Source organism: Staurois parvus, unplaced genomic scaffold, assembly GCF_062004578.1.
Source record: "Staurois parvus isolate SC_StPar_1 unplaced genomic scaffold, SC_StPar_1.0 ptg000152l, whole genome shotgun sequence".
NCBI classification, from domain to species: Eukaryota; Metazoa; Chordata; class Amphibia; order Anura; family Ranidae; genus Staurois; species Staurois parvus.
The window spans coordinates 3,228,340-3,256,112 of NW_028317948.1; the positions used below are offsets into that span (position 1 = coordinate 3,228,340).

Consider the following 27,773-nt stretch of genomic DNA (forward strand, 5'->3'; position numbering starts at 1 on the left):
CCAAAACGCAAGTGCAAAGGCGCAAGGCAAAATGCAATGCAGAAACGCCTCAAACGCAACCTGCATAGGTATGAACTTGGAGTAAACTTTTTTGCTTGATAGCGGACATTGCGAAAAGCCAACCTACATTGCGAAACATGAGCAGACAAAATAGAGCGCAGAGCCCCTCCCACCCTGCTCAGTCACACACAGCCCCGCCCATTCAGGTCACATGATCCTAACATCACAAGGGTCCTTCAGCCTGTGTGGTGACAGGCTGGTGATGGCCGTGGGTTCCAGGGCGGTGTCGGAGGAGGAATACCGCGGGCTTGTCGGCTGCTTCTCCCCAGGGTGGTAGAGGCCGGACCGCAGGAAGGATGCCGGGGCTCATGATGTTCGGCCGCCGCTGGGTCATAGCCAGTGATGACCTGGTCTTCCCTGGAGCCTTTGAGCTGCTGGTCCGCTTCTTCTGGTGAGTGATGGGGCTGACCTCTAGGGGGAGTCGTGCTGTGCGACTTGTAGTCCTGGCCGGGCTCACTTCAGTGCGGATATGTGGAGGAATCTCTCCAGCTGGTTTCCATGGTTACTGCCTTCTGCACCCCATGCTTGCCGTTTCTATGGTAATGGCTCAGGCCAATAGACGGAAATAGGGTGGGCTGTTCATATGGAGGGTCCATGTCTAATCTGAGGACAACAAAGGGAAATAGGTCATTTTTAGTGTCAATATCGGTGCCCCCACATCCACAGTGACATTATATGAGGCCTATGATGTTGTCACACCACACATGCCAAATCACTTCAAAGTATGACTCTAGGCAGAACCTTTTGCATAGAGTAAGGGAGGGTTACGACTCTGGTCATCGTTTGTTTTGCTATTTGTGTCCCACTGGGGAGATTTCCCTTCACTTCCTGTCCCATGGCCAAAACCGGAAGTGAGAAGAAATCCCAGGGTGTCACCAGAACTAGTGTCCCCATTGGAAGATTTTTCTTCTATTACTGTTCTGATGTCAACACAAACTGTTGGAATTTTCTTTTACTTTCACTTTGGATGATAATGGTAAACAGGACAAGTAGAAAGGGGTGAATCTCCCTAATGGGGACACAGACAGCAATGAAAACATACAGGGGTTCTGATCCTTCTCCACTCTATCCAAAACTGCAAAAAAAAAAAAAAGTTTTGGTTAAACTTTTAGGGCTCCATGTACACTGCAGCTGATAAACTCACGTTTAGGAGCTTTTCTGCGGTGTTTTTTTTTTTTTCAGCAGCCCCTGAACTCACCCCAATGTTTTCCTATGTGTCCATGTACACATCGTCGTTTACAGGCAGTTGAGTTTACAGTCGTTTTTTTGAACGCAGAAAACTTGTGTTCAGGAGTAGATTTTATCAGTGCTTCAAACGCAGCTAACCGCGTTTATAGGCGTTTGCGTTTGAAATTTTTTTTCATCTCTTCCGTTTGCAGATGCTGTCCAGAGCCTTTTTGCATCATGAAAAATGCATGCAAAGTGTTTTCCTGGTACTCACATGGACCTGGTACACCATACTTTGAGGTTTTGCATGAAAAAAAATATGTTAGACACTGCTGCAATAATTTCTGCACAGAAATGAGGTTTAACACATCCATACACCACAAAAAAAAGACAGGTCATCTCAACACATACTGCTCTCTCTGCTTCTGCTCTCTTTCTCTCAAAATATCTGAAATAGTTAATTTTTTTTACTGTTTTTCAGTGCATTCTGGGCATTTTGGAAGGTCTCCTGAGGTTATCTTAAAAAACGCTTTTAAACGCAAACATGCATAAACGCAGTATACAAACGCAGCTAAATAGACGTTTTTTAATTACGTTTTCCAGCAGTCAGTTTCCATCGGTCAGAAGTGTCCCGTGTACATGGAGCCTTAAGTGTCTGCTCACACTGGTGTGAATTGAAATTGCACTTCAGATCGCATCTAATGAATGTGAATTCCCTCCCTCCTAGATTGTAAGTTCCAAGGAGCAGGGCCCTCGAACCCCTCGTGTATCACATTGTATTGTTTCTTGAGCATGTCCGATAAACGAAATGGGGAGGAACCACGAAAATCGTCCGTTGCCATTGCCCCACTAACAGAGCAAAAATAAGCTGATTATTCTTAGGTCCAATTTTCAAAGGAAAAATCATTTGAAAATTAACCCATGTATGGCCGGCCTTAGAGGCTGAAAAAAAAGCCTTTTGTTTTTGAGAGCAGTTTTCTGGCAGAAAAAAAAAAACGCTAAATGCATCCAAACACTTCTAAACGTGCCTAAATGCTAATGTAGCACTACACCCTTAGGAGTCACTGAAGATTTGGGTCACCCTATAGTTCTGCATAGCCAGGCAACATGCACTTTCACATAGACTTGCACCCAGGAGTCAGTAACCAGTCCTTGAGCTTTGTTTTGTGATTGTATTAAGGGATTGTAATTTGGATAGAGTAAGGGGTGTATGGGATGCCCAATGGAACTGTAACTGAGGACAATCTTCCTGAACTATGTACAAGTCTTTACACAAAAAGCCTCTTCTTGGAGAGCTAGCCAGTGTCTCCGGATATACCACCCCACATTGTCCTAATCCAGCCATTCTCAGTGAGCAGGGGATCCAGTGCCTGTCTCTTTAAAAGAAGATAGTCCCAGGTAGTTGCTAATCTGGTTTCCAACGAGAGTGCTCCTTCACTTAGCTGGCACCAGGGGTGCAGGTCTGCTCACTCAGTCCTTCTCCTGTATTGCTGGTGGGTCGGTGGCTAGTACCAGGCCTTTTAGCTGGGCCTCTCCTTCCCTGCCACACAGGTGGTCCTCTCTCAGGGGGCCAGTGAGGTCCCAAGTTTTCCTCCTTCCTAAATCCTCTTGCCTAGAGGTAAGCCCCTCTCTCATCTGGGCTCCCTCCCAGGCTCCTGCTCTGCAGCCTCACATCCTCATCTTCCACCCAAAATCTCCTCCAACTCTCCCCCTGCTCAATTACTCTTAAAGGCTGTCCTGGCCCCTTGCCAAGCCTCCTTTTGGGGATTGACCAGGATCCTCTAAGGCTGGCCATACACTATACAATTTTCTGCCCAATTTCCTTTAGATTTACCTTCAACTATGTAGTGCAAGGGTCTGCCTAATTGGATACAAATGAAAGTGTTGTTTAGATTTGACCTCATATTAAATGGTTTTTGATAAATCTAAAGCAAAATTCTCAAGAAAATTGTATAATGTATGGCCAGCCTAAGAGTACAGACTAGCCATTCGTCAGATTTGACCCCTGCTAGCTATCACACCCAGGCTGTTACTCAGCACTCCTAGCTATCATTTAGAGTCTACCTCCCCCTAGCTGACTAGAAGGGTACTACACTAGTAAAAAAAAATGCTCAAAATGAGCTTTTTATTCTGCTAAAGACTCTCCCATTTTTTTTTTTGTAACTTAGTGTGTATGGAGTCTTAATATGAAATGTTACAGTGGTCTCCAAAATAATTAAGCACCTGTATCAATATTAAAGTGGTTGTAAAGGTGCAAGTTTTTTTTACCTTCATGCACTCTATTCATGAAGGTAAAAAACCTTCTGTGTGTAGCAGCCCCTCTAATACTTACTTGTGCCTCATTTCAGCTAATTGCACAGGAGGGGCAGCGAGGAGCATGAGGGGAGGCGCATGGAGGGGCAGCGAGGAGCATGAGGGGAGGCGCATGGAGGGGCAGCGAGGAGCATGAGGGGAGGAGCATGAGGGGAGGGGCAGCGAGGAGCATGAGGGGAGGGGCAGCGAGGAGGATGAGGGGAGGCGCATGCAGGGGCAGCGAGGAGGATGAGGGGAGGCGCATGGAGGGGCAGCGAGGAGGATGAGGGGAGGCGCATGGAGGGGCAGCGAGGAGGATGAGGGGAGGCGCATGGAGGGGCAGCGAGGAGGATGAGGGGAGGCGCATGGAGGGGCAGCGAGGAGGATGAGGGGAGGCGCATGGAGGGGCAGCGAGGAGGATGAGGGGAGGCGCATGGAGGGGCAGCGGGGAGGATGAGGGGAGGGGCAGCGGGGAGGATGAGGGGAGGGGCAGCGAGGAGGATGAGGGGAGGCGCTTGGAGAGGCAGCAAGGAGGATGAGGGGAGGCGCTTGGAGGGGCAGCGAGGAGGATGAGGGGAGGCGCTTGGAGAGGCAGCGAGGAGGGGAGGCGCTTGGAGAGGCAGCGAGGAGGGGAGGCGCTTGGAGAGGCAGCGAGGAGGATGAGGGGAGGCGCTTGGAGGGGCAGCGAGGAGGATGAGGGGAGGCGCATAGAGGGACAGCGAGGAGGGAGAGGAAAGGTGGGTGTGTATGGATGGAGGGTGAGGAGAGGGAGATGTTGGATGGACAGCAAAGAGACAGAGAGGAGGTAGATGTGTAAGAATGGGCAGAGAGATGGTAGGATACTCGCCTCTAATCCAACAATATCCCTCTCAGTAATGACTCTTTGCTACTGTATACTCTCAGTCTCCAAGGAGTGGCAACCTGCTTCCTGTGAGTACTGGGCATCAGGGGGCCCCCTGGGGTGTGTCACCATAGGACCCTGAACTCCAATATGATGATGCAGGGAACAGTGATGACGTAACCACATTAACTCCTCTTTCTGCATCATTAAGGACCGTCCAGGGCTGGAGAAGAAGTGAAAACAAACGTGGTGGTATGTGACTGGCTTCAAGACATCTGAAATCAGGGTTGGGTGAGGGGATAAAATTGAGCTTTCAAGTGGTAGTAAAGTCATAATATGAAAATTCGCTGACAGGCAGGGCTTTTATAACAGAGGAGACCCTAGAGGTCTCTTCTGTCATGATTGCCCCCCATCTCCCCCATGTGTAAGCAGGTAATGTGATCTGAGCAACACATGCGCAACTCAGACCCCATTTGTGGCATGCTCTGGCAATGTGATTCCTGTGCGCATGCGCGGGAGTGATGTCACCTCGGTCTGGCCATTCAAACTGCCGAGTATAGGAGACCTTGAAGGAAGATTGGGTGAAGATGGCATTGCTGTTTTTAGGTAAGTCTGTCATAATGTATTAATATGCAGTGCATAGTTGTACATTTTGGAGTTGATTTAGTAAAGGTAAATATACTGTGCACGGCAAGTGCTTTTTCTTTAGATCCGGGGGGGAAGCTATGAAATGAGGCGAAGTTCTGCTGATTTGTTTCAATAATCACGTGCAAGCAAAAATGCTGTTTTTTTTTTTTTTGGTTTTTATTTCCCTTGCATGTTCCCCTCAGATCTAGAGCAACTGCACTTTCAGTGAGCTTCCAAGTGTGTAGTCTATTTTCCTTTGGTAAATCAACCCCTATGGCTTGAACCTGCCGGGGGACCCATTTTTTTTTTTTTTTTTTTTAATCAACAAGAGTTTACTACCACTTTAAGCTAGGTGCACACTGTTGCAGGTGGTTTCAGGTGTGGGACAACATGTAAATTGCACCTATTCCGTCAACCACCCACAGCCAAAATGCACTGCACATTTCCAGATGCACAGTGGTGCCATTCATTTTTAATGGCACACCCACGCATCTGAAAACGCTGCACATTTTTGGGTGCAGGGAAATCACATGGTCCAAAAGCACCATGAAATTTCTCTGCGGGTGTATTTTTAAAAAGTCGCAGGAACTTTTTTTCCTGCCGGTACAGGAGCCCATTCAAACAAATGGACTTTATGCTTTGTTTTCAAATTTGTTCTAGAAGCATAAAAGTTGGAATTTGGTTCCTCTGAGCAACATACACGTTTTATTAATGAAGCCCTTATTGTAACACTTCAGTATAGACTGGATTGTGACAGATTTATGTTTAAGCTCAGTCTATATTGATCAAGTCTTACAATTTTTGTTTAATATTTTTCCATTCGTTGCTTACAGTTAAATGTTGCAATAGACTACTTGACCAACCATTGTGAAACACTTTACCAAAAATGAAATGTCTTATCGGAAGCATATCGCAAGACTGAGCTTCTCAGATCTGTTTTGTGGATACAGGTAGATAAATTGCATTCTAAAATATGTATTGAATAACTCGAGGGCTAACTATGGTGAAAAAAACAAAAATACAATATATTGCTGTAGCCGCTAGTGCACATAACCCATGTCTCAGTGGGGCAAATATACGATCAAAAAATGAAATGAAAAAAAAAATGCTGTGCTACATAAACCAATGGTACACACCATTACCAATAAACAAAGTGCAAAATATATCAATAATTATAAGAAGAAAAATAATAGAAAAAATATTGAAATAGAATTATAGATGTATGAATATTACATATATTAAAATGGATATATGCAAAAATTTAAAAATATTTTTTAAGTATGAATCAAATGAAAGTCAATCAAAAATCAAGTTCAATCAATAAGGTGTTCATTCAGTGAACCCTCTTTTTGGATAACGAAAATATGTGCATCTGTCATCAATTCCCGTGCAAAGACCTCCTCCACCATATATCTGCTCACCTCACGCAGTGTGACCTCACATTATACAATGTTACAGTCTAACTGCACTTTTGGTCCCATATGGACTCAGAAGATCAGCTTGCTGAATGAGGACTCCAAATTAAGCTCCCTCCAGATGAACGTCTTTGTATCAGCCGTTTTCCTCATTAACCACTTCCAGACCGGACACTTTTACCCCCTTCCTGTCCAGGGCAATTTTCAGCTTTCAGCGCTATCACACTTTGAATGACAATTGCGCGGTCATGCAACACTGTACCCAAATGAATTTTTTACCATTTTTTTGACACAGATAAAGCTTTATTTTGGTGGTATTTATTCACCGCTGGGATTTTTATTTTTTTGCTATGTAAATGAAAATATCCAAAAATTTTGAAAAAAAGTGTTTTTTTTTTTATAAAATTTTGCAAATAAATAATATTTCATCATAAATCTTTGCCACAATTTATTCCGTTCTCTTTTTAGTTAAAAAAAAATCCAAATTAGTTTATAACCAAAAATTATAATTTTTAAACATTTTTTTTTTTTTAACAATTTTATTTAATTTTTTTATATTATTTTTTATTTTATTTTTTTACATACTGTCACCCTAGCAGTACAGTGTCACCATGGCACCACTGTACTACTTGTGGGGGGTGATGAAGATTTTTTTTTTTTTTTTTTTTTTTTACACTAATTGCTTTTACACCCATATAGAATGTAAAAACAATCATTTCTCTTTCTCTCTGTCTGCATTCTTGCACTCATTGAGAAGTACTGAGCACGCTGTGATTGGTCACAGCTTGTCACATGGTACAAGGTTGTTGTGAATAGCCTTGTACCATGTGACCTCTGCGATCATTCACAGATTTCACACGTAGTAAGCAATGATGTCACAAGTGACATCTTGCTTACTACTTTGCATGTGATCAGTGATTGGCCAATCAGTGATCACATGATCGGGACCTCGTACAGAGGTCCCGTCCGATGATCGGTGTTTCACTGTGTCCGGAGGACACAGCGGGCACCGGATCGCGGTGCTGCGCGCTCCCAGGGAGCGCGGACAAGCAGGGTGCGGGGAGGCCTTTTATAAACGGCCACCCGACCCTGCACTGCCACCGTCCGGCCATTTATATGCAACAGCCGGTTAAAAAGAACTCGACATAGTGCTTTATCCTTATAAACTTTTATTCATCAATTAAAACATATTATTATTATTATACAGTGTTTATATAGCGCTAAAAGGTTTGCTCAGCGCTCACGTTCCGGAGGTGTATTTTGCAGCAGGTATGATGAAGATCCAGTGATGTACTGATTAAACACAAGATGGCAGTATCATCTCAGCAGCAGAGTCCTGTACAAAACAGACACCATCCGTAATAAATTGCAAGGCAGAGCACGGGCCCACTCAGTGAATGCTATTGCCTGCTGTAATGCCGTTTCAAGAGCCGTTTGTAGAGTACTACAAGCTGCTATCCCGATGAATGGCAAGGTCATCCGCACACTCCTTCCCGACGCATTTCGTCACTAGACTGACAGATGCACATATTTTTGTTATCCAAAGGAGGGTTCACTGAATGAACACTTTATTGACTGAACTTGATTTTTGATTGACTTTCATTTGATTCATACTAAAAAAAAATTTTAATTTCTATATATCTATATATTTATGTGGTGTGTGTGTGTGTGTGTGTATGTATGTGTTAAAAAAAAACCAAAAAAAAAATTTATATATATATTTGGTTTTTTTTTTTTCTTCTAGTAATTATTGATATATTTTTGCACATTGTTTATTGGTAATGGTGTGTACCATTGGTTTATGTAGCGCAGCATTTTTTTTCATTTCATTTTTAGATAAACTGCATTGCTGATCCATTGAATTCAGTGTAAGGTGACCTGTAAAATAGTTCCTTTGTAAATAAATGCAGTGAAGGGGCCCCAGTAATTCGCTTTGTAGGTTTTAGAATTGATGCTTGGTTTAAATGCCATAGCTGTAGGCCAATATCAGCTTCCTCACAACCTTGCCAAAAACTCCTATTGTAAGAGATCAGTTGTGAAAAGAGGAAATGATAATCAGCGCAAATACTGGACCAAGTCCAAAAAGTCTAATAGTTGATAACAATAGTCTGGGTGACCTGGATTAGGGGGGGTCTGTATGGCACTAAGGGCAAGCTCCATACAGTACTGTAGCAGACTCTGTGTAGTAAGGAGAGAAGGAGAAGCTCCTCTAAGTGAAGCAGACCACTTTAATATAGCATAAAAGTAGGAACACTCACATGATAGTAGAGTAATACAGGCATGTTAGGTATATGGTGTAGAACGGCTGTCACTGGTGCCTAGTTCGTCCGCATCTCACTGGTAGGGAGCGTGGTAGCAGGAGGGAGACAGATGTGGAGCCGGCCAGCATGCATGTACTCTTCAAGATGGCGGCTGGAATGCACACTGAACCGCAATGTCAGCGCAGGCGTGATGACGGCAGTGACCAGAATGCAATGCTACGCGTTTCGGAGCATGCGCTGGCCTCTAGTGGCGGAAGTGCGCTCCTTTATCAAGCTCCCCTGCATACGTATTTGTTGCAGCGGCTGAGCTCTGTGCTGCTGCATGATGGAGAGCTTGATGCTCTTATCCTGGGGGAAGGGGGGGGGGGGTGTGCATCCAATGAAAGGTGGGTCCCAGATTTTACGACTGATCTCTTACAATGGAATTATTTTATATCTAACTGATTTGTTTCTAGTTTTTCTCTTTCAAGAACCAAGATCAGTGTGCAGACATTCAAGTCAGGCTGATCAATGCATGGCTTATATTATGCATATCGTGCATCTGTAAGAACACTTTTAGGATGCATTTGACAAGGATAACTTGGTGTGTACCCCTTCCTGTGAGTTGTGTTATCCTGCTTAAAAGTTGGCCTTCATTTTGTTTGTAGGCCCTGATCCTTCTCCCTCTGGAGAGTCAGATATATTTGCTGAAAATGTTAATTCACACATCCACACAGCGCAATGCTATTGGCACTTTTCTGGCAGAGTGTGCACAACTGCACCATGAAGTTACCAATGAGACTGAGATATACACAGCTCAAAAAAATGAAAGGAACACTTTGAAAACACATCAGATCTCAATGGAGAAAAATATCATGCTGGATATCTATACTCATATGGACTAGGTAATGTGTTCGGAACGTAAGGGTGCCCCATCATTTGACGTAAATGAAATGTATCAACCTACAGAGGACTGAATTCAAAGACACCCTGAAAATCACAGTGAAAAAATGATGCAGCAGGCTAATCCATTTTGCTGAAATTTCATTGCATCAACTCAAACAATTGAGTACTGTCCGTGATACTTTTTTTATTTGCACTAACATACAATTTTGAGGACAAGCTTTCGGGGTATGTCCCCTTCTTCAAGGTCCGAGCAGTACTATTACAATGTTTTAGCAGAATGTTAGAAGTTAGAGATGAGAGAAAAAAAAAAAAAAAGCAGAAAGAAACACAAGCCTAGGGTTAAACTAGATACAGCAAAGCAAAAGCAAAGACTGGGGGGGGAGAACAACAATCACAGAGAGAGTCATAAAAATGTCGGATAATGATTGAGGAATCCCATGTCCAAATTAAGGCCGTTATCTCTTGTGTCAAATAGAATTATCATTCTTAGTTCAAAAGTTTCTTTCCTGAATGGATTTGAAATTTCCTTTCAGAACTAAAACATTGAGGTCTCCCGTTGTGTGGTCTGGTTGTGTGAAATGGTGTCCTACAGGTGTGCAGAGGTCATCTTCTTTATGTTCCTTGATGGTATATCTGTGCAAATTCATCCTTGTTTGCAACTTCTGTCCTGTTTCGCCAACATAGGATCCTTTGTTACATTTTCTGCACTGGATAAGGTACACAACATTACTGGAGGTGCAGCTGTATGACCCGGAGATATTGAAGGTCCCTTTTGAGTGTGTGACACTTTTTGATGGATTGATTTGGTTGCACAGTTTGCAGCGTTTTTTATTGCAGGGTTTGCTTTCATTATTTGTGACCTCATAATCAGAAGGAAGTTTCCTACTGATTAGCTCCTACTGATTAGGCTTGTGTTTCTTTCTGCTTTTTTTTTTTTTTTTTTTTTTTTTTTTCTTCGCTCATCTCCAGCTTCTAACATTCTGCTAAAACATTGTAATAGTACTGCTCGGACCTTGAAGAAGGGGACATACCCCGAAAGCTTGTCCTCAAAATTGTATGTTAGTGCAAATAAAAAAAGTATCACGGACAGTACTCAATTGTTTCTGTCGCAAGTGCACTAATACGGCTACAATCACCTCATTGCATCAACTCAAAATGGTACTCAGTAATTTGTATGGCCCCCACTTGCTCGTATGCATGCCTGACGTCAGGACATGCTCCTAATGAGATGACGGATGGTGCCCTGGGGTATTTCCTCCCAGATCTGGACCAGGGCATCACTGAGCTCCTGGACAGTCTGAGGTGCAACCTGGCGGCGTCGGATGGACAGAAACATGATATTCCAGAGGTGTTCTATTGAATTGAGGTCAGGCGAGCATGGAGGCCATTCAATGGTATCAATTCCTTCATCCTCCAGGAACTGCCTGCATACTCTCACCACATGAGGCTGGGCATTGTTGTGCACCAAGAAGAGCACAGGGCCCACTAGAGAATGTCAGGCCCTCAAGCCACCCTCATGAAGTCTGTTTCTGATTGTTTGGTCAGAGACATTCACACCAGTGGCCTGCTGGAGGTCATTTTGTAGGATTTGGGCAGTGCTCATCCTGTTCCTCCTTGCAGAAAGATGCATATAACGGACCTGCTGATGGGTTAAGGGCCTTCTATGACCCTGTCCAGCTCTCCTAGAGTAACTGCCTGTCTCCTGGAATCTCCTCCATGCTCTTGAGACTTTGCTGGGAGACACCGTAAACCTTCTGGCAATAACACGTATTGATGTACCATCCTGGAGGAGTTGGACTGCCTGTGCAACCTCTGTAGGGTCCAGGTATTGCCTCATGCTACCAGTAGTGACACTGACCCTAGGCAAATGCAAAACTAGTGAAAAACAGAAGAGTCTGGAAAAAAATGTCAGTAGCCTCCACCTGTAAAACCATTCCTGCTTTGGAGGTCATCTCATTGTTGCCCATCTAGTGCACCTGTTGTTAATTTCATTAAACAGTCACCAAAGAGCCATTGTTTCCTGCGCTCAAAGACTCAGATCAAACGGGCATTAGTAACAAACAGCGTGTTCATCCGCTGCTGATCAGAGGTTGTGCAGCTCTATCATGAAGCTGGGAAAGCTTGATAAAACTGTAGAAGAGGATGAAAGAGCGCACAAACCTTGCGCATTACCTCAATAAATTGTGATTAATTTTATTTAATTTAGGAAATATACTCACAAAGGTGACGGTAAAACAAGCATAAGTAAACCATATTCACATAGGGTTACAGGTAAATCCAAAGGGGGGGATAAAAACTAACGCATTTCGAAGGGTGCTCCCTTCTTCATCAGAGCTGGGTTGAGCAGATAGAAACTTCAGTATGGCAGAGTTCCCATAGCAAGGAGACATTCAGCTACTGAGTGTCAGTATTACAGCAGTTCAGCCAGTTTAGTGACACTAAAGAGGCTGAACTGCTGTAATACTGACTCTCTCCGATTCTTTCCGATTTTTTTTGTGCTGAAAGCGGTACCATTTTTTTGCATGGAAATATGTAGTTTTTTATTGTAGGCTGTAATTTTTAGGAATAACTCACTGAAATCTGTCCGATCAAGAGTCTATTAAACATTCCGGATATGATAAAATTTGAAACACGAAATCATAAATTATAATTTAATAAATAATCATAAAAAATAATAATTTAATTCAATAATATAATCAAACCAAAAACACTGAAATTTGAAATACAGAGGCAAATTCGCACATCGCTGAGCAAAGTCGCAAAATCATTTTCAGTGTCTGATGACGAATTTCCCCACAAATCATTATCACTCAATTCTGCAAGTGGTTCTGATTTACTATCGCTGCTCTAAAACCGCTTTTGACGTAAAGGGACGCTTTTTGGACGCCATGGACTTTTCTCAGTTTCCAGGCAGAAAGAACATTCAAAATGCAGGCAGGGCACAGGACAAAGCACTCGGGACAAAATATATGTGAAATGCATTGAAACAGCAATGACCGCAAAAATTAAATTTTTTAAAAATTTCAAATTTCGTTCCGGCGCCCGTACATCCCGACGTCACAGGGACCGGAACACAGAAGCCGGATGCCGGCATCGGCTGGAGGATATAGCCGGGGACGCTGCAGGGGACACATCGTGGGAGTGAAGGACAAGGTAAGTGCTGCAGGGACCCCCAGAACAGCGCCGCATGGTAAGCCCGAGTGTAGCTCGGGGTTACCGCTTTTGGTATAGAAATTTTACCCCGAGCTACACTCGGGATTACCGCTAAGGAGGTTAACTGACCAGATCAAAATCCCAGGAGTTTAATTGACTTGATGCTATGCTCTTATTAAAAAGTGTTCCTTTTTAAATGTTTTTTTTTTTTTTTTTTTTGAACAGTGTATAAAGGAGCTTCTCAAATCAGAGCCAGTAAATGATCCAGCAGGAACATAGTGATCTGGATTTGTTATCTATAATTCAGGGTGTATATAAAGTAACTTTAAATAGGTCACCCCTTTGCTGGGATGAATAGGCTGCCTTTTCTAATGGGCCGGTAATGAAGGATAAGATTTAGTGGACCAATTGCCTATTTAAAACATAAAAATTGCTGCGCTGCCTCTTCCAAAAACTACTTTAAATAATTAATAAATGAATGAACTCCCTACACAACTCTTTGTGTAGTAGGGAGTTCATTCATTCATTTATTTATTAATTATTTAAATTAGTTTTGGGAGAGGCAGCGCAGTAATTTTTATGTTTGCACTCACACATTCTTTCATCGGTACACATTTGTGATTTTGCTAGCAGCAGCCAGTCTAATTGATTAATCCTCTGCGCAGGTTATACTCACACAATGGCCTTTCTGCATAACATTGCTTCATGGGTTTTGCTTTTTTTTTTTTTTTTTTTTTTTTTTTGTCTTTTAGTTTTATGTTTTTTGCTTTTTTAGTAATATGTCAGATGGATGGGCATCAAAACCTTAGTAAACTGCAATTAAATTCATCAGGGATGTCTGCATGATATTTTCTTATATTGCTCTTTCTGTGCTCTTTTTAAGGCAATTTTATCATAAATTTGTATTAAAATGAAGATTATTGGCTAAATAATTCATGTTTTATTTCGGCTGTGTACATCATTGCCTGGCTATATAAAAGATTGTTTTGATGTTTTTCAGGTGGATTGGGATAGTGGTGCTCTATTCTGTCCATAAAGGGAACTTTGACTGTGTCGGGGGACCTGTACTGCGCAGTTACTTGATTGTACTTATTGTAATGTTAGCCGCGATAATCTGCTCAGTTTCATCGATAGTCTATATCAGCATGCAAGGTAAGCAGTTTTTTTCTAACTTAACATGTTTCTACTTTCAAGTTTCTACTCTTGTGATTTTGGGCCTTATGTTCTGGTGTTTTCACAGTGTAGAACTTTTGGCACTGCTGGGTCAATGAGTAGCTGCAGGTGACATTATTTATGGGTTAAAGCAAACAAGTATTCATATGAAGCAAGAAATGTGGCCGGCAACTCCAGCATCCATATAGAGTTCTTTATTGAAAGCACAGGAGTAGGTAAAATGCTAACATGTTTCGGCAAAAAGCCTTGTTCACAGCAAAATACAGACTGAAGACAAAGACTATAAATGTAGAAAACTTCACCCACTAGTGGGCTGTATTACTAGACAATTAAAAACAGCAGGTGTATGCTATTGACCACTTCACGTCCGGACACTTTTACCCCCTTCCTGTCCAGGCTAATTTTCAGCTTTCAGCGCTGTCACACTTTGAATGACAATTGTGTGGTCATGCAACACTGTTCCCATATGAATTTCTTAGCATTTTTATGAGACGGATGAAACTTTATTTTGGTGGTATTTATTCACCACTGGGATTTTTATTTTTTTTGCTATATAAATGTAAAAGTCCAAAAATTTAGAAAAAAAGTGTTTTTGCAAATAAATAATCTTTCTTCAGAAATCTTGGCCAAAATGTATTCCGCTAACTTTTTAGTAAAAAAATATAACCCAAATTAATTTATAACCAAAAATTGATAATTTTTAAAAAACCTTTTTTACATTTTAATTTAATTTTTTATATTTTTTTTTTAACTTGCTGTAACCCTAGCAGTACAGTGTCACCATAGTGACACTGTACTACTTGTGGGGGGTGATGAAGATTTTTTTTTTTTTTTACACTGATTGCTTTTACACCCATAAAGGCTGTAAAAGCAATCATTTCTCTTTCTCTCTGGCTGCATTCTTGCAGCCATTGAGAAATACTGTGAAAACCGTGATTGGTTACAGCTTGTCACATTGTACAAGGTTGTGATTTCACACTTAGTAAGCAATGATGTCAGAAGTGACATCTTGCTTATTACTATTCATGTGATCACTGATTGGCCAATCAGTGATCATATGATCGGGACCTCACACAGAGGTCCTGTACAGCGATCGGTGCCACGCGCTCCCAGGAAGAGAGCACAGGCTGCACTGCTCCCGTCCGGCCATTTCTATACATGGGCCGGACGGGAAGTGGTTAAGGGAGTGGTGCTGGTATACGGCTAGAGTAATAATGAAATAAACAAATTTAATATCCAAAAAAATATATACCAGTTGGAAAATCTTCTGTGTAAAAAAGTAGAGATGAGTATATAACCCAGGCAAAAAAGATACCTAAGAAAAGGTCACAAAAGAAAAACAATATGTATAGGATCTATAGAAAAAAGTTATTTTTATATATATATATTTTACACACTGGTAGTATAAAAATTTGAAGGATGTATATGATGTTTTCCTTATTTCCTTACTTCCTTACTTTAGAAAAAGGTCCACATCCCACCTGCAGTTAAGCCCAGCAGGAGTTCTCTTCCCTAGGGAGAATTCCACCAAACCTCTCTTTCAAGGTGTTTGCAGTGGGTATCTCTACATTGGGGAGAAGCCTTAGCTCTTTCCAACCCACTGCATATAAACGTATTCATATTGTCTGCGTGCACATGTTTGAAATGTTTAGACACATTGGATAGATTTTTCTCATTAGTATATGCAGCTCCATTATAGTGTTTAGCAATTCTAGCTCGAAGTGGTCTAGATGTACAAGTAGCCACACTCTGACATCACAGGCCAACACATCCTTATTTAGACAAGAAAAGCATGAATGTGCTACCTTCCCTGCCTATGGATCACCATGACTGATGTGTTTTACCCCTTATGGGTTAGTAGTAGAGATCTCTACATCTAGGCTTGTAAGGGTGAGATGCTTTAAAAGTGGGTAGTCTGTAGGTGGAGAAGGTAGCACGTTTGAGCTTTGTTTGTCTGTATAGTTTTTGTTTTTTTTTCAAATTTGCCAATGACATCATTGGTGTGTGGCTACTTGTTTTCTTTGAGCGGAGATTCATGGAGCATGGATGCTATCCACCAACACCTGTACTCCAGGGCTTCAGGCTATACCTGTACAGCACCTGTACCAAAAGGAACACTGGAGTTTGGAGCAGTGACATTTGTCTATTCTCTTACACCACTTCCAGTGGGTTATGGAAGATGGGCCCAACCCTTTGAGGAATTCTAAAGTAGATTTTTGTTAAACTCTGCTGAACTCAGAGAGGCCCTGGGCCATTTTCCATAGGGGCTGAGATCATTTTCAAGACGAGGGGAATTAGTCAGCCCTGTTTAAATAATATCTCCAAATTTACGATAAGCTGTGCATTCAAATCTGTTCTAAGTTGGTAGTGGTGACAATATACAAACACAATTGATTGACTGAGCTTTGGAAACTTTAGCACTGATAACTAGGATATAACAATCTTTATTTACTGTATCGATTGCCATTGAGAGATGAAAACGAAAAATCACCTAGCCTGAAAATTGTTTCAATGGGTTTTTTTTTTTTGCAAAAAAAAACATGCACATAAAATAAGGCACAATAAAGTTATGTGAGTTAAAGTGCTACTAAAGTCTAAAATTTTTTTTTTTTCAATAAAAATAACAAACATGCTATACTCACCTGCTCTGTGCAATGGTATTGCATAGACCAGCCCTGATCCTCTTCTTCTCGGGTCCCCCGCCGGTGATCTCAGCTCCTCCTCTTCTTTGTGTGCACGCTTCCGACCTGTGTGTCTACGGAGCCACGCTCCATAGACATACACAACGGGACTTGGCCACACCCACCCACTTCCTCTTCACTTCATTTGATTGACAGCAGCAAGAGCCAATGGCTCCTGCTGCTGTTCGAATCCCTGTGTGAAGAGGAAGCAAGGGGAGAAGAGATGCAGCTGTGCACAGTGCTGTTCTCTTCTCCTTCACACAGGGAGACTAAAAACGTTTTTTTTCTTAATGCAAGCTGTGCGTTTAAGGTAAAAAGCTTTTTTAGGTTTAGTATCACTTTAAGTGTCAATATGAAACATACAACATAAGAAAATCACAGTTGCACCACAAGATGCACTGGTAGGAGAAATAATTTGGCATTACAAAATGGGTATTACATGATCTATGACCAAAAGAGAACCAGTGGAGTATTCCCACCGATAAGTGTTGCTCTTTACAACCAATAACGGGCAATACATTATGTAAAATGGGAAAAGGAGAAATCCATTGACTCCTATAAAGTCACCAAAATTGAAGGAAGACTATAGAGAGGGTAGACCTAATGTGAAAGAAGCATGAGAAGCTTGCCTGGGAGTAGAGAGCGAAGGGAGGGGGAGGGAAGGGCTAGGGAAATTCCCTCATGTTCCAGTCTGATTGCAGCATCTACAAACTGGAGAGCAGTCACACTGAGAGCAGGCTGTGGTCTATGTCCACCTGTGCATTGTACATACTCCAAGGATCCCAAATTTATAAGAACTTGGCATGGGTATCATCTAAGATGGAGGTGATGCACCATAGTTCCCATTTGCCTTTGCCTTCAGTGAAATTATTAAATGGTTGTCCCCAAGCTCTGGCCAGGGTCTGATAAATATAGAAGTGAAATATATGTGCTCAGCTGAATCTCTGCATATATTAGCTGCTGATGCTATGCCTAGATACTTGGCACAACAGATATAGGTCTAAAACAAGTCCAGCGCTCACAAACCCTAAACTAAAATAGTAAATGGTAAGGGAAAAATAATCCTATGAATCGCCAAGATCTTAACCCTTTTGTTTCCCTTCCAAGTACTAACCATGGCCAACCCAACCTCAGACGAGATAGGACGCATTCAGGGTAGTATGGTTATAGGTCTTACCCCCAATTACTATTGTTAACCACAACATGTGTAATCAAAATGTTTTGCACATTGATATTGTGGTGATATACAAAAACGTAAATCAACAAAGTGCTTAAATCCAGGAATACCCAAAAGAGGCATATACACTGGAATTTACACTAGGACAGAAAAAAAAAACAGTTCCACAAGCTGTGATGAGAAAATAGGATGAGTTCCTCAGGCCGTCATCATCATACACTTGTAAGGTCTCCCAGGTGTCAATGGTCACACACAAGGCTTACCAAATAATGCAACTTTCCATATAATAGTGGTCACACACGCGTAGTGAAAATTCACCAAGGAATGAGCGCTCTTTCCAGCCTCCCCTCATCCGCAGAGACACCAGGAATTTTTCTGTCAGTTGTCACCATATACATCCACAAATTGCAGGGAACTGCTGCACCACTGGGAATTCGCTCAGCAGGACCCATGCACATAAAATAGGCACTCCACATATCTTAAAACCACCCATAATAAGGAATTTATTAAGTCTAAACACTTACAAATGTCCAGAAGTAACACAGCATATCACATGGTAGAGCAGCATGGAGTTCCAGTATCAAAGATGCTGTTGTTCCTTTGCACATGCTTCGTAGCGTGTATCCAGGTTTGCTCTTCCGATTTTGTTACAAATTGCATCTTCAGGGGCACGGCCAGGGTCTGCCGGGCAGCCAAAAACACAAACCCCACCAGCTTTCTCTGAATCTTGGTTAGGGATCAAATGCAGTTCATGGAGTAGGGCCTCCCAGGGCTTATGGGGCTAAGAGACAGACCTGATCATGGTGTAGACCCATGTCCAAAACCAGGTCTCCTGGGACAGGACTACCGGATATGAAATAAGCTGCCACATTCCCTGCAACCACGCAAGCACATGGGGGATACAGAGAGGTTGCATTTAGATATGCTTTGGGGGTCATGTACCATTGTGAGAGTTTTAAAAGCGTTTTCTTGGGCAAAGATGTTCTGGGAACAGTTAGAGGAGACCAGCCAAGGTCTGAGATTAGTCCCTTGAGGTAGGGGTCTTTCTGGCAGTGGTTTTCAAATGGGTTTAAATATTTGGTTGGGCCACATTTGTGTCAAAGTAAGCTACGAACATGGTAATTAATTTGGATATGCTGAAAGAACTTGGCAGCTGGTAATTGCCAATAGTCTTGTAGGTATGCTGTCAAGGGTGAGAAGTTAATAAATGTATTTTAACGCCTTTCGTTCACCTGCAACTGAATGCCGATGGGTTGTTGTGTGCAGGGGTATCTAAAATGCCAGAGAGAGGTAAGTGAAGGTAATCTGCTGAAATATTTCAGAGTCCCTTAAGTGCAGGGAATGCGACAAGGAGGGGTAAAAGATCTTTGATCTGTGACGAGGGGGTTCACAAGAGGTTGTAGACTGGAAAAGGGGAGCATTTAGCTATTGGAAAATACTTTGTGATCTGGCCACCAACTCTGGTGCATTTGCAGGAGAGTTTGTTTTGTTAAAAACAGATTAAAGTGTTGAGGCAAACCATTTACCACTGAAAGATGTGCTTACAATGGTCAGATTTTATGTATTTAGGTAAAACCTTTATCCCAAAAGAAAACAAAACTTGCTGTAACTGCTTACAAAGTGTGAGCTGGGGTTTGGCTTCAATTTGTTAGTGTATTTAAATCTGCTAGTACAGCTAACACTCCCCTCTCCCCAGACTGACAATGCTGCCGTCCCAAGGTGCTCCCTGTGCTTCATCCAGAGTAGGGGCACGCTAATACGGGAGGTGTGTTATTGGCCAGATCACCAGGTGAAAACGGGGAGAAAAGTCTAAAGAATAAAACGAATGCAGCCACCACATCTAATAATCGGTAAGCTGCAATATATTACATTTTTGGTTTTGGGTTTTATACCGCTTTAAAGTATAAAGACAGGCAAAACATTTTAGCTTTGGGTAGAGTAGAGAGGGATTAGTAAACCTGCCAGGTTTTATTAACTGTCTGTGCCCATGGCAGCTTCTTTATTTCTCAAATTTACCCTTATCACCAAAAGTGAAAATAAAAGAAAATCCCTAGAACAGCCATATAGAGAGAGCCTTCCAATGGAAACACCAGTTCTGCTGAAAACCAGGGATTCCCTTTTCTTCCCTTCCTATATTGGCAAAGGGACAGCAACTGAATTGAAATTTCCCCAATGGGGCATAGATGGCAAAAAAAATTAGCTGGGGTTATGACCCTCCCTTTATGCTATTGAAAATTATATCATAAAAAAAAAAGTTTTGCTTTTCATTCTACTGTAATATTCTAACAATGCTTTTTGCTTTTAGAGGAGTAAGACTTGGCTAATTTTTTCATCATGGGCTCTGTGGAACAAAATAATTGAACCACCTCCCGTCCGGCCGTTGTATATAAATGGCCGGACGGTGGCAGTGCAGGGTCGGGTGGCCGTTTAAAAACTGCCTCCCCGCCCCCTGCTTGTACGCGCTTCCTCCGGACACAGTGGAACACCGATCGTCGGACGGGACCTCTGTACGAGGTCCCTATCATGTGATCACTGATTGGCCAATCAGTGATCACATGCAGAGTAGTAAGCAAGATGTCACTTGTGATATCGTTGCTTACTACATGTGAAATCTGTGAATGATCACAGACATCACATGGTACAAGGCTATTCACAACAGCCTTGTACCATGTGACAAGCTGTGACCAATCACAGCTCACTCAGTAGTTCTCAATGGCTGCAAGAATGCAGCTAGAAAGGAGAAATAATTGCTTTCACATCCTTTATGGGTGTAAAAGCAATCAGTGTAAAAAAAAAAAAAAAAAATCTTCATCACCCCCACGAGTAGTACAGTGTCACCATGGTGACACTGTACTACTAGGGTGACAGTATGTAAAAAAAAAAAAATAATAATAAATAATATAAAAAAAAGTGAAAAAAAAATGTTTGAAAATTTATAATTTTTGGTTCTAAACTAATTTTGTGTTTTTGTTTTTTTTACTAAAAATATAACGGAATACATTTTGGCCAAGATTTATGATGAAATACTATTTATTTGCAAAATTGTATAAGAAAAACATTTTTTTTTTAATTTTTGGACTTTTTAATTTACATAGCAAAAAAAAAAACCCAGTGATGAATAAATACCACCAAAATAAAGCTTTATCTGTCTCAAAAAATGCTAAAAACATTCATATGGGTACGGTGTTGCATGACCGCGCAATTGTCATTCAAAGTGTGATAGCACTGAAAGCTGAAAATTGGCCTGGACAGGAAGGGGGTAAAAGTGTCCGGACTGGAAGTGGTTAAGAGACAAGTGACTGAAGCAGCGTATCCCTTTTTGCTTTATATCGAATTGGATGATTTACAGATTAACCCTCCCTGCACCTATGTAACAATTGTGTACATTCACATTCTACACATTACCTGATATGGGAGATCTTCTGTATGCATCTTTAAATACCTCCAAGCCATACATTGTGCTGGAATTTGTAGCTTGTTTTAACTTGTCTGACGTTTCTTCTTAGAAGAGAATTTAGAATGACACATAGCTACATCACATATTGTATTTGTATTTTTTCATTTTAATGGAAACAATCACCTGTTTTTGTACAAGATATCTAGTTCTTGGCTTTTTAGGCTAAAAAGAATAATTGTAAATCTGGAAAGTGACAAAATTTAGCAAAATGTTTAGTAGATCAACATATCTACTTATTTGTAGATCTCAACATTTCATGTAAAGTGAAACTTGGTTCTGCTGTTTCTTACCTCCTAAAGAGACATTAAACAGTTTTATACTTGCCTGCTCTGCGCAGTGGTTTTGCACAGAGCAGCCCTGGATCTCCTCTGCTCCGGTCCCCCTCTAGCACTGCTGGTTCCCCCCCCCCCCCCCCCCATCCTCTCCAAGTACCCCTGTAAGAAGCTACATGCCGTGGAGTTGGGGGCATTCGTGCAGGCTCACTCCCAAGCTGGCTCTGTGTGTCCATAGAACACACAGAGCATGGCTCTGCCCGGTCCCCCCCTTCAGCCTGTAGACGCATCTTTGTTAGCATGTGTCTGTGCACATTAGGACGTTTCCAGGTATATTTTCAGAGGAGCATTTAGAGGCAGAACAGAACCCTTCAAAGTCGCATTTTCAGGAGGAGCTTTCAGGCAGAAAAAAGGGTTAATGTTCATAAAAGTGACTTTTAGGACCTTTCAGCATTTTCAAGTGTACATTGATTATAGTGATTCAAGGGGTATGTTTTGAAAGAAACGGTTATAAAAACATATGCCCAAAACTCTCATAAACGCTTGTGTAATACGAGCCACTATGAACATCTTTTGTGCTGCTTTTTTTCTGACAGAGGTTCTGGCATTTTTTTCTGCCCCTAGTGTGTATGGACCTGAAGCCTTGCCTGGTGGAGGAGGCTGCTATTCACATATGAGGACCAGTTTGCAGAGCTTGCAAGGCAGGAGAGTTTAAACCCAATTTCAAATTTTATAGGAAAAGTTGAGATATACAGTTAGGTCCATATATATTTGGACACAGGCACAATTTTAGTTCTTTTCAGGTATTTACCAAAACATATTCAAGCTATAGTTATATAATGGATATGGGCTGAAAGTGCACACTCTCAGATTTAGTTTGAGGGTATGTACATCCAAATTGGAGGAAGGGTTTAGGAATTACAGCTTTTAAAAATAGCCATCCCCCCTTTTTCAAGGGACCAAAAGTAATTGGACAATTGAATCAAAAGCTGTTTCATTGCCAGGTGTGGGCTACTTCTTTGTTATTTCTTCATCAATTAAGCAGGTAAAAGGTCTGGAGTTGATTCTAAGTGTGTTATTTGCATTTGGAATCGATTGCTGCGAACCTATATCATGCGTTCAAAGGAGCTGTCCATGCAAGTGAAACAGGCCATTGTAAGGCTTCAAAAACAAAACCAATCCATCAGAGAGATAGCAGCAACATTAGGAGAGGCCATATCAACAGTTTAGTACATTCTGAGGAAAGAAGAACGCACTGGTGAGCTCAGCAACATAAAAAGGCATGGATGTTCACGGAAGACAACAATGGTGGATGATCACAGGATCCTCTCTATGGTAAAGAAAAGCCCACTCACAACATCCAGACAAGTGAAGGACACTCTCCAGGAGGTGGGCCTATCAAGTCTACAATCAAGAGAAGACTTCAAGAGAGCAAATACAGAGGATTCAACAAGGTGCAAACCGTTCATAAGCCTGAAAAATAGAAAAGCCAGATTAGACTTTGCCAAAAAAAATCTAAAAAAGCCAAACCAGTTCTGGAAAAGCTTTCTTTGGCCAGATGAAACTAAGATTAATCTGTACCCGAATGACGGGAAGAAAAATGCATGAAGACCACACGAAACATCAGACCCCGACCGCTCCAGCCCTGGCAGACTGATCACACCAAAACTCAAATTCTGCTCTGGTTGCAGCATTCACTTCTTCTATTGTGTTGTCACCTGCAGACTTGCTCACATACCAGTCCAGTGCTGCTTCTCTTCCAGGTTGAATAATTTGAGGACTGGCCTCATTCAACCCACATCCTGTGAGCCCAGGTCACCAAAGGCCTTGCCCTGTTCTAAACTGAGAATGCTGCATCGAGTGGCACCATGCAATAATGTGGTGCAATTCTCTGCACCATTTAGAATCCACACAATACCAGAGGAAGAACACTTGTGACATTTGTAGGATATATTCACCCTTGTAAGAAGAGAAGCCCTAGGTTGGTGAGTGGAAAAACTGGGGTAAAGCATCCATTGAGCATCAGGTTCTTTTTCAGTTGCCCAGGTTTGTGATCAGTTTATCTTCTTGAAACCTTTTATGAATACAGATATATAGGTTGTTGCTGCTCTTTTTAAAATGCTAATTCCATTTTTACATTGAAAAAGGACAATTGTCCACTGAATTCACTAAAATAAAAATCCAAAACCTGCAGTTTTATACAGAGAGAGACAAAAACACCCTTGTAAATTTTGGCCCAATTTGTTCTAACTGGGTAAAATTGCTTTCCTAACCTCTTATAAAAATCTGCCACCAGAACAAAAATAAAAAACAACACCTGGAAATATTTTAAACCAATCTACTGAGCTGGCCACATACTAGCTTTTGTAGTAGACTATTCCACATTTTCACCGAACTAAAAATAGGCTTTTCCATAGGTGGAGGTTAAACCTTTTTATCCCCCCCCCCCGTGTCTTTTGTTAAGGCATTAAAGCGAACATATTTCCACCCTTCTACCAAGGTGATCAATAGACATGCACAGAATGAAAAAATTTTGTTTCGTTTCAGATCGATTCAATAAGTTACTAATTTTGTTTTGTTGCTTTTGCAGCAAAATTTGTTTCGTTTATTCATTTTCAACCAGATTCAGATTTTTCCAATGGATTCAAAGTATTCAAAGCGACTTTGAATCAAAAAGATCAAATCGAAAATTTTTAAATCTCTGTCCGAATTCCTTGTGAAGAATAGCTGGTTCTATTCGAATTTCGGAAGGCGGCTATATTCTTTTTATTCTATTTTTCTAGTCTATTCTTTTATTTTTTATTCTATTCTGTTTTATGCTATTCTTTTTGAAATTCAAACTTCTGAAGAAGGCTATATTCTAATACACACAGTCTTTGAAGGAAATCAACAATAGTTAGCTTTAGCAATACGTTTTACATTTCAAATTTGTTTTCTAATTCATTTTGAGTTTGATTCAAATAATGTGAATAATAGTTTCATTATTTTGGATTTGTCTAAATTCATTACTATTGTAATTTTGGTCTTTTGAACACATCTAAATCTCCCAAAAAACAAACCCTTTCTTCGAATTTCGACTTCAGAACAAAATGAACTGCACAAAAGTGACCAAAAGAGAGGAAAAAAAAAAAATCAGGTTTATTGGTATGGAAGAGTGACTATAGGATTGGGGCCAGGTTCATGGCATTTTCTATTGCATAGATTTGATGGCCATTGAAAAAAGTTGTGTTTTTTTTTTTTTTTTTGTTTTTTTTCCGAGTATTATCTGTTATTCTTTTTGCCTTGACTTCTGGCTGATTGTTGTAAGCTCAGACACTTTTCATTGTTGTGCATGATAAACACATAATGCCACAGCTATGTTCTTTACAGATGCTCTGTTTTTCAGGTACAATCTCAAACCCAGGGCCCAGGAAGTGCATGCCCAAATTGGTTTACATCCGCCTGGCTCTCTATTTACCAGAGTTTGTATGGGCAGTGTTAGGAGCGATCTGGGTATCAGACAATGGAGTCCAGTGTGGCAAATCCGTGGTTCATGTCATTCTGGTTACAGTTGTTGCCAGGTAATTTCAGTGCCAAGGGTTTTAATCTCTTTTAACAGCTTTGTGACTAGTATTTTTTTTTTTTTCTTGTCCTGCATGTTGGTTAAATAGGAAGTCTTAATTTTGATTTTTGTTCTGTTCACCAGGTCACAAAGTACATGTAGTACTTTGTTCCATCTTCTTATATTCTGTCTAAAGCTAGCTGTGTGGTTGGACAGGGCCCCTTCCTCCCTCCACGGCTGTCTGACAATGCAGCTAGTAAGGAGATGGATACTTTGATTGCACTTTTTCTCTATGTCAAAGGACTAGTCTGCTTGACTGGAACCTTTTAACTGACAAGCCCCTCTCCTCCTGCATACCGTGCAAGTGCTTTGAGAGGGCAAAGAGTGCTATTTGTCAAAGTAGCCATCTCCTTGCTAGGTTTGTTGTTGGATGATCGTGGAGGGAGGAGGGTTGCCCTGTCCTAGCTCTCAGCTGGCCTTAGAGAGCACATAGACAAAGATGAAGATGGAGCACTGTACTACATGTAGGTTAGTTCCGGGGAACAGAACACTTTCATAAAAAATGAAATGAGACTTGCAATGCGGGAAACCGTTTTATTTTTTTTTTTTGCAATTCCCACACCACGTTTAAAATGTACTGCAATTGCAATCTAAAGTGAATGGTGATATAAAGTTGTTGACGTTGCAAATGCAGTGCATTTTTGTGCACCGGATCATATGGTACAGAAGTACTACGCAATCTGGTTAGTTTTTGTTTTGGTTTGGTTTTTTTTTGTAAGTAGTGCATGCACCGTCCAATGCTGTTCTGCCCACTCACAATGAATGGGCTCAAATCACACCACAAGTATGTATGAATGCAAGTTAGGGACCTCAGATTGTATGCCCCGTGAGGGTTAGGGACTGATGTGAATGATATATATATTTTATATATATATAATATATATATATTTCGTAAACCGAAACGCCGTTTCGCATAGGAATGCATTGAAAACCAATTAATCTTTTCCTGAGGTCAGAAAAAAGTAAACTCTACTAAAATACCACATGAGTTATTTTATTAATCATGCGGTATTTTAGTAGTGACGACCATGTGTTAATGTTTCAGCTCTCAGCGAGGTTCCCCACTGACAGTTCAATGTAAAAGAATTGCTGGCAATTAAAAAAAATAAATAAACAGCGTAATGTAATTTCTGCCTTTTTTTTTTTTTTTTTTTTTTCTTCACTATAGCTCAGAGATTGAGCTGTCACTTTCCCCCCAGCTAAAAGAGAAAGGTTTCCTTTTAGTTTATTTCCCCAAGTTAAAAGAAACAATGTTTCCTTTTAGTTTCTTAAAAGAAAGGAAGCTTCCTTGAACTCCGGGGAAAGTGACAGCTCTGTGAGCTATAGTGAAGAAAAAAAAATCCAGCAATTGTATTTAAAAACCGGCACCGACATACACTTTGTATTGCAAAAAAAAATTTGTAAACTGAAGCATTATTTTTCAATGGATTTTCATTTGTAAACCGAAAATTACGTCCCATCATTAGTGTCCGTGTGTGAGGAATAGTGTCCCATCATTGGTGTCAGTGGGAGGAATAGTGCCCCATCATTGGTGTCAGTGGGAGGAATAGTGCCCCATCATTGGTGTCAGTGGGAGGAATAGTGCCCCATCATTGGTGTCAGTGGGAGGAATAGTGCCCCATCATTGGTGTCAGTGGGAGGAATAGTGCCCCATCATTGGTGTCAGTGGGAGGAATAGTGCCCCATCATTGGTGTCAGTGGGAGGAATAGTGCCCCATCATTGGTGTCAGTGGGAGGAATAGTGCCCCATCATTGGTGTCAGTGGGAGGAATGGTGTTCCATCATTGGTGTCAGTGGGAGGAATGGTGTCCCATCATTGGTGTCAGTGGGAGGAATAGCGTCCCATCATTGGTGTCAGTGGGAGGAATAGTGCCCCATCATTGGTGTCAGTGGGAGGAATAGTGCCCCATCATTGGTGTCAGTGGGAGGAATAGTGCCCCATCATTGGTGTCAGTGGGAGGAATAGTGCCCCATCATTGGTGTCAGTGGGAGGAATGGTGTTCCATCATTGGTGTCAGTGGGAGGAATGGTGTCCCATCATTGGTGTCAGTGGGAGGAATAGCGTCCCATCATTGGTGTCAGTGGGAGGAATAGCGCCCCATCATTGGTGTCAGTGGGAGGAATAGCGCCCCATCGTTGGTGTCAGTGGGGGGTGGAATAGTGCCCCATCGTTGGTGTCAGTGGGGGGTGGAATAGTGCCCCATCGTTGGTGTCAGTGGGGGGGGAGGAATAGTGCCCCATCGTTGGTGTCAGTGGGGGGGAGGAATAGTGCCCCATCGTTGGTGTCAGTGGGGGGGGGAGGAATAGTGCCCCATCGTTGGTGTCAGTGGGGGGGGGAGGAATAGTGCCCCATCGTTGGTGTCAGTGGGGGGGGGAGGAATAGTGCCCCATCGTTGGTGTCAGTGGGGGGGGAGGAATAGTGCCCCATCGTTGGTGTCAGTGGGGGGGGAGGAATAGTGCCCCATCGTTGGTGTCAGTGGGGGGGGGAGGAATAGTGCCCCATCGTTGGTGTCAGTGGGGAGGAGGAATAGTGCCCCAATGTTGGTGTCAGTGGGGGGGGGGAGGAATAATGCCAATAGTGTTCGAGCATGGTGCTGCTGCACACTTACCGGCCGCTCCCTCACTCGACTTGCGCAGGAACGCTCGGCTCCGCCTCCTCGCCGGTGATTGGCCGCCTGTGTGCCTTTCCTGAGCTACAGTTCTGGCGCCCA

General features: G+C 41.9%; 1 protein-coding gene across 1 annotated transcript in view; it reads left to right on the forward strand.

Moving 5' to 3' along the window:
* The first annotated feature begins 207 nt into the window (after positions 1-207).
* Positions 208-27,773, forward strand: part of DAGLB (diacylglycerol lipase beta) — a 69,885-nt gene continuing 42,319 nt past the window's right edge. The window contains exons 1-3 of the mRNA XM_089674810.1: positions 208-451; positions 13,702-13,853; positions 24,847-25,021. Of these exons, the coding sequence (XP_089530936.1) occupies positions 357-451; positions 13,702-13,853; positions 24,847-25,021 (422 nt within the window). The 5' untranslated portion in view covers positions 208-356. The remainder of the gene's footprint in view (positions 452-13,701; positions 13,854-24,846; positions 25,022-27,773) is intronic.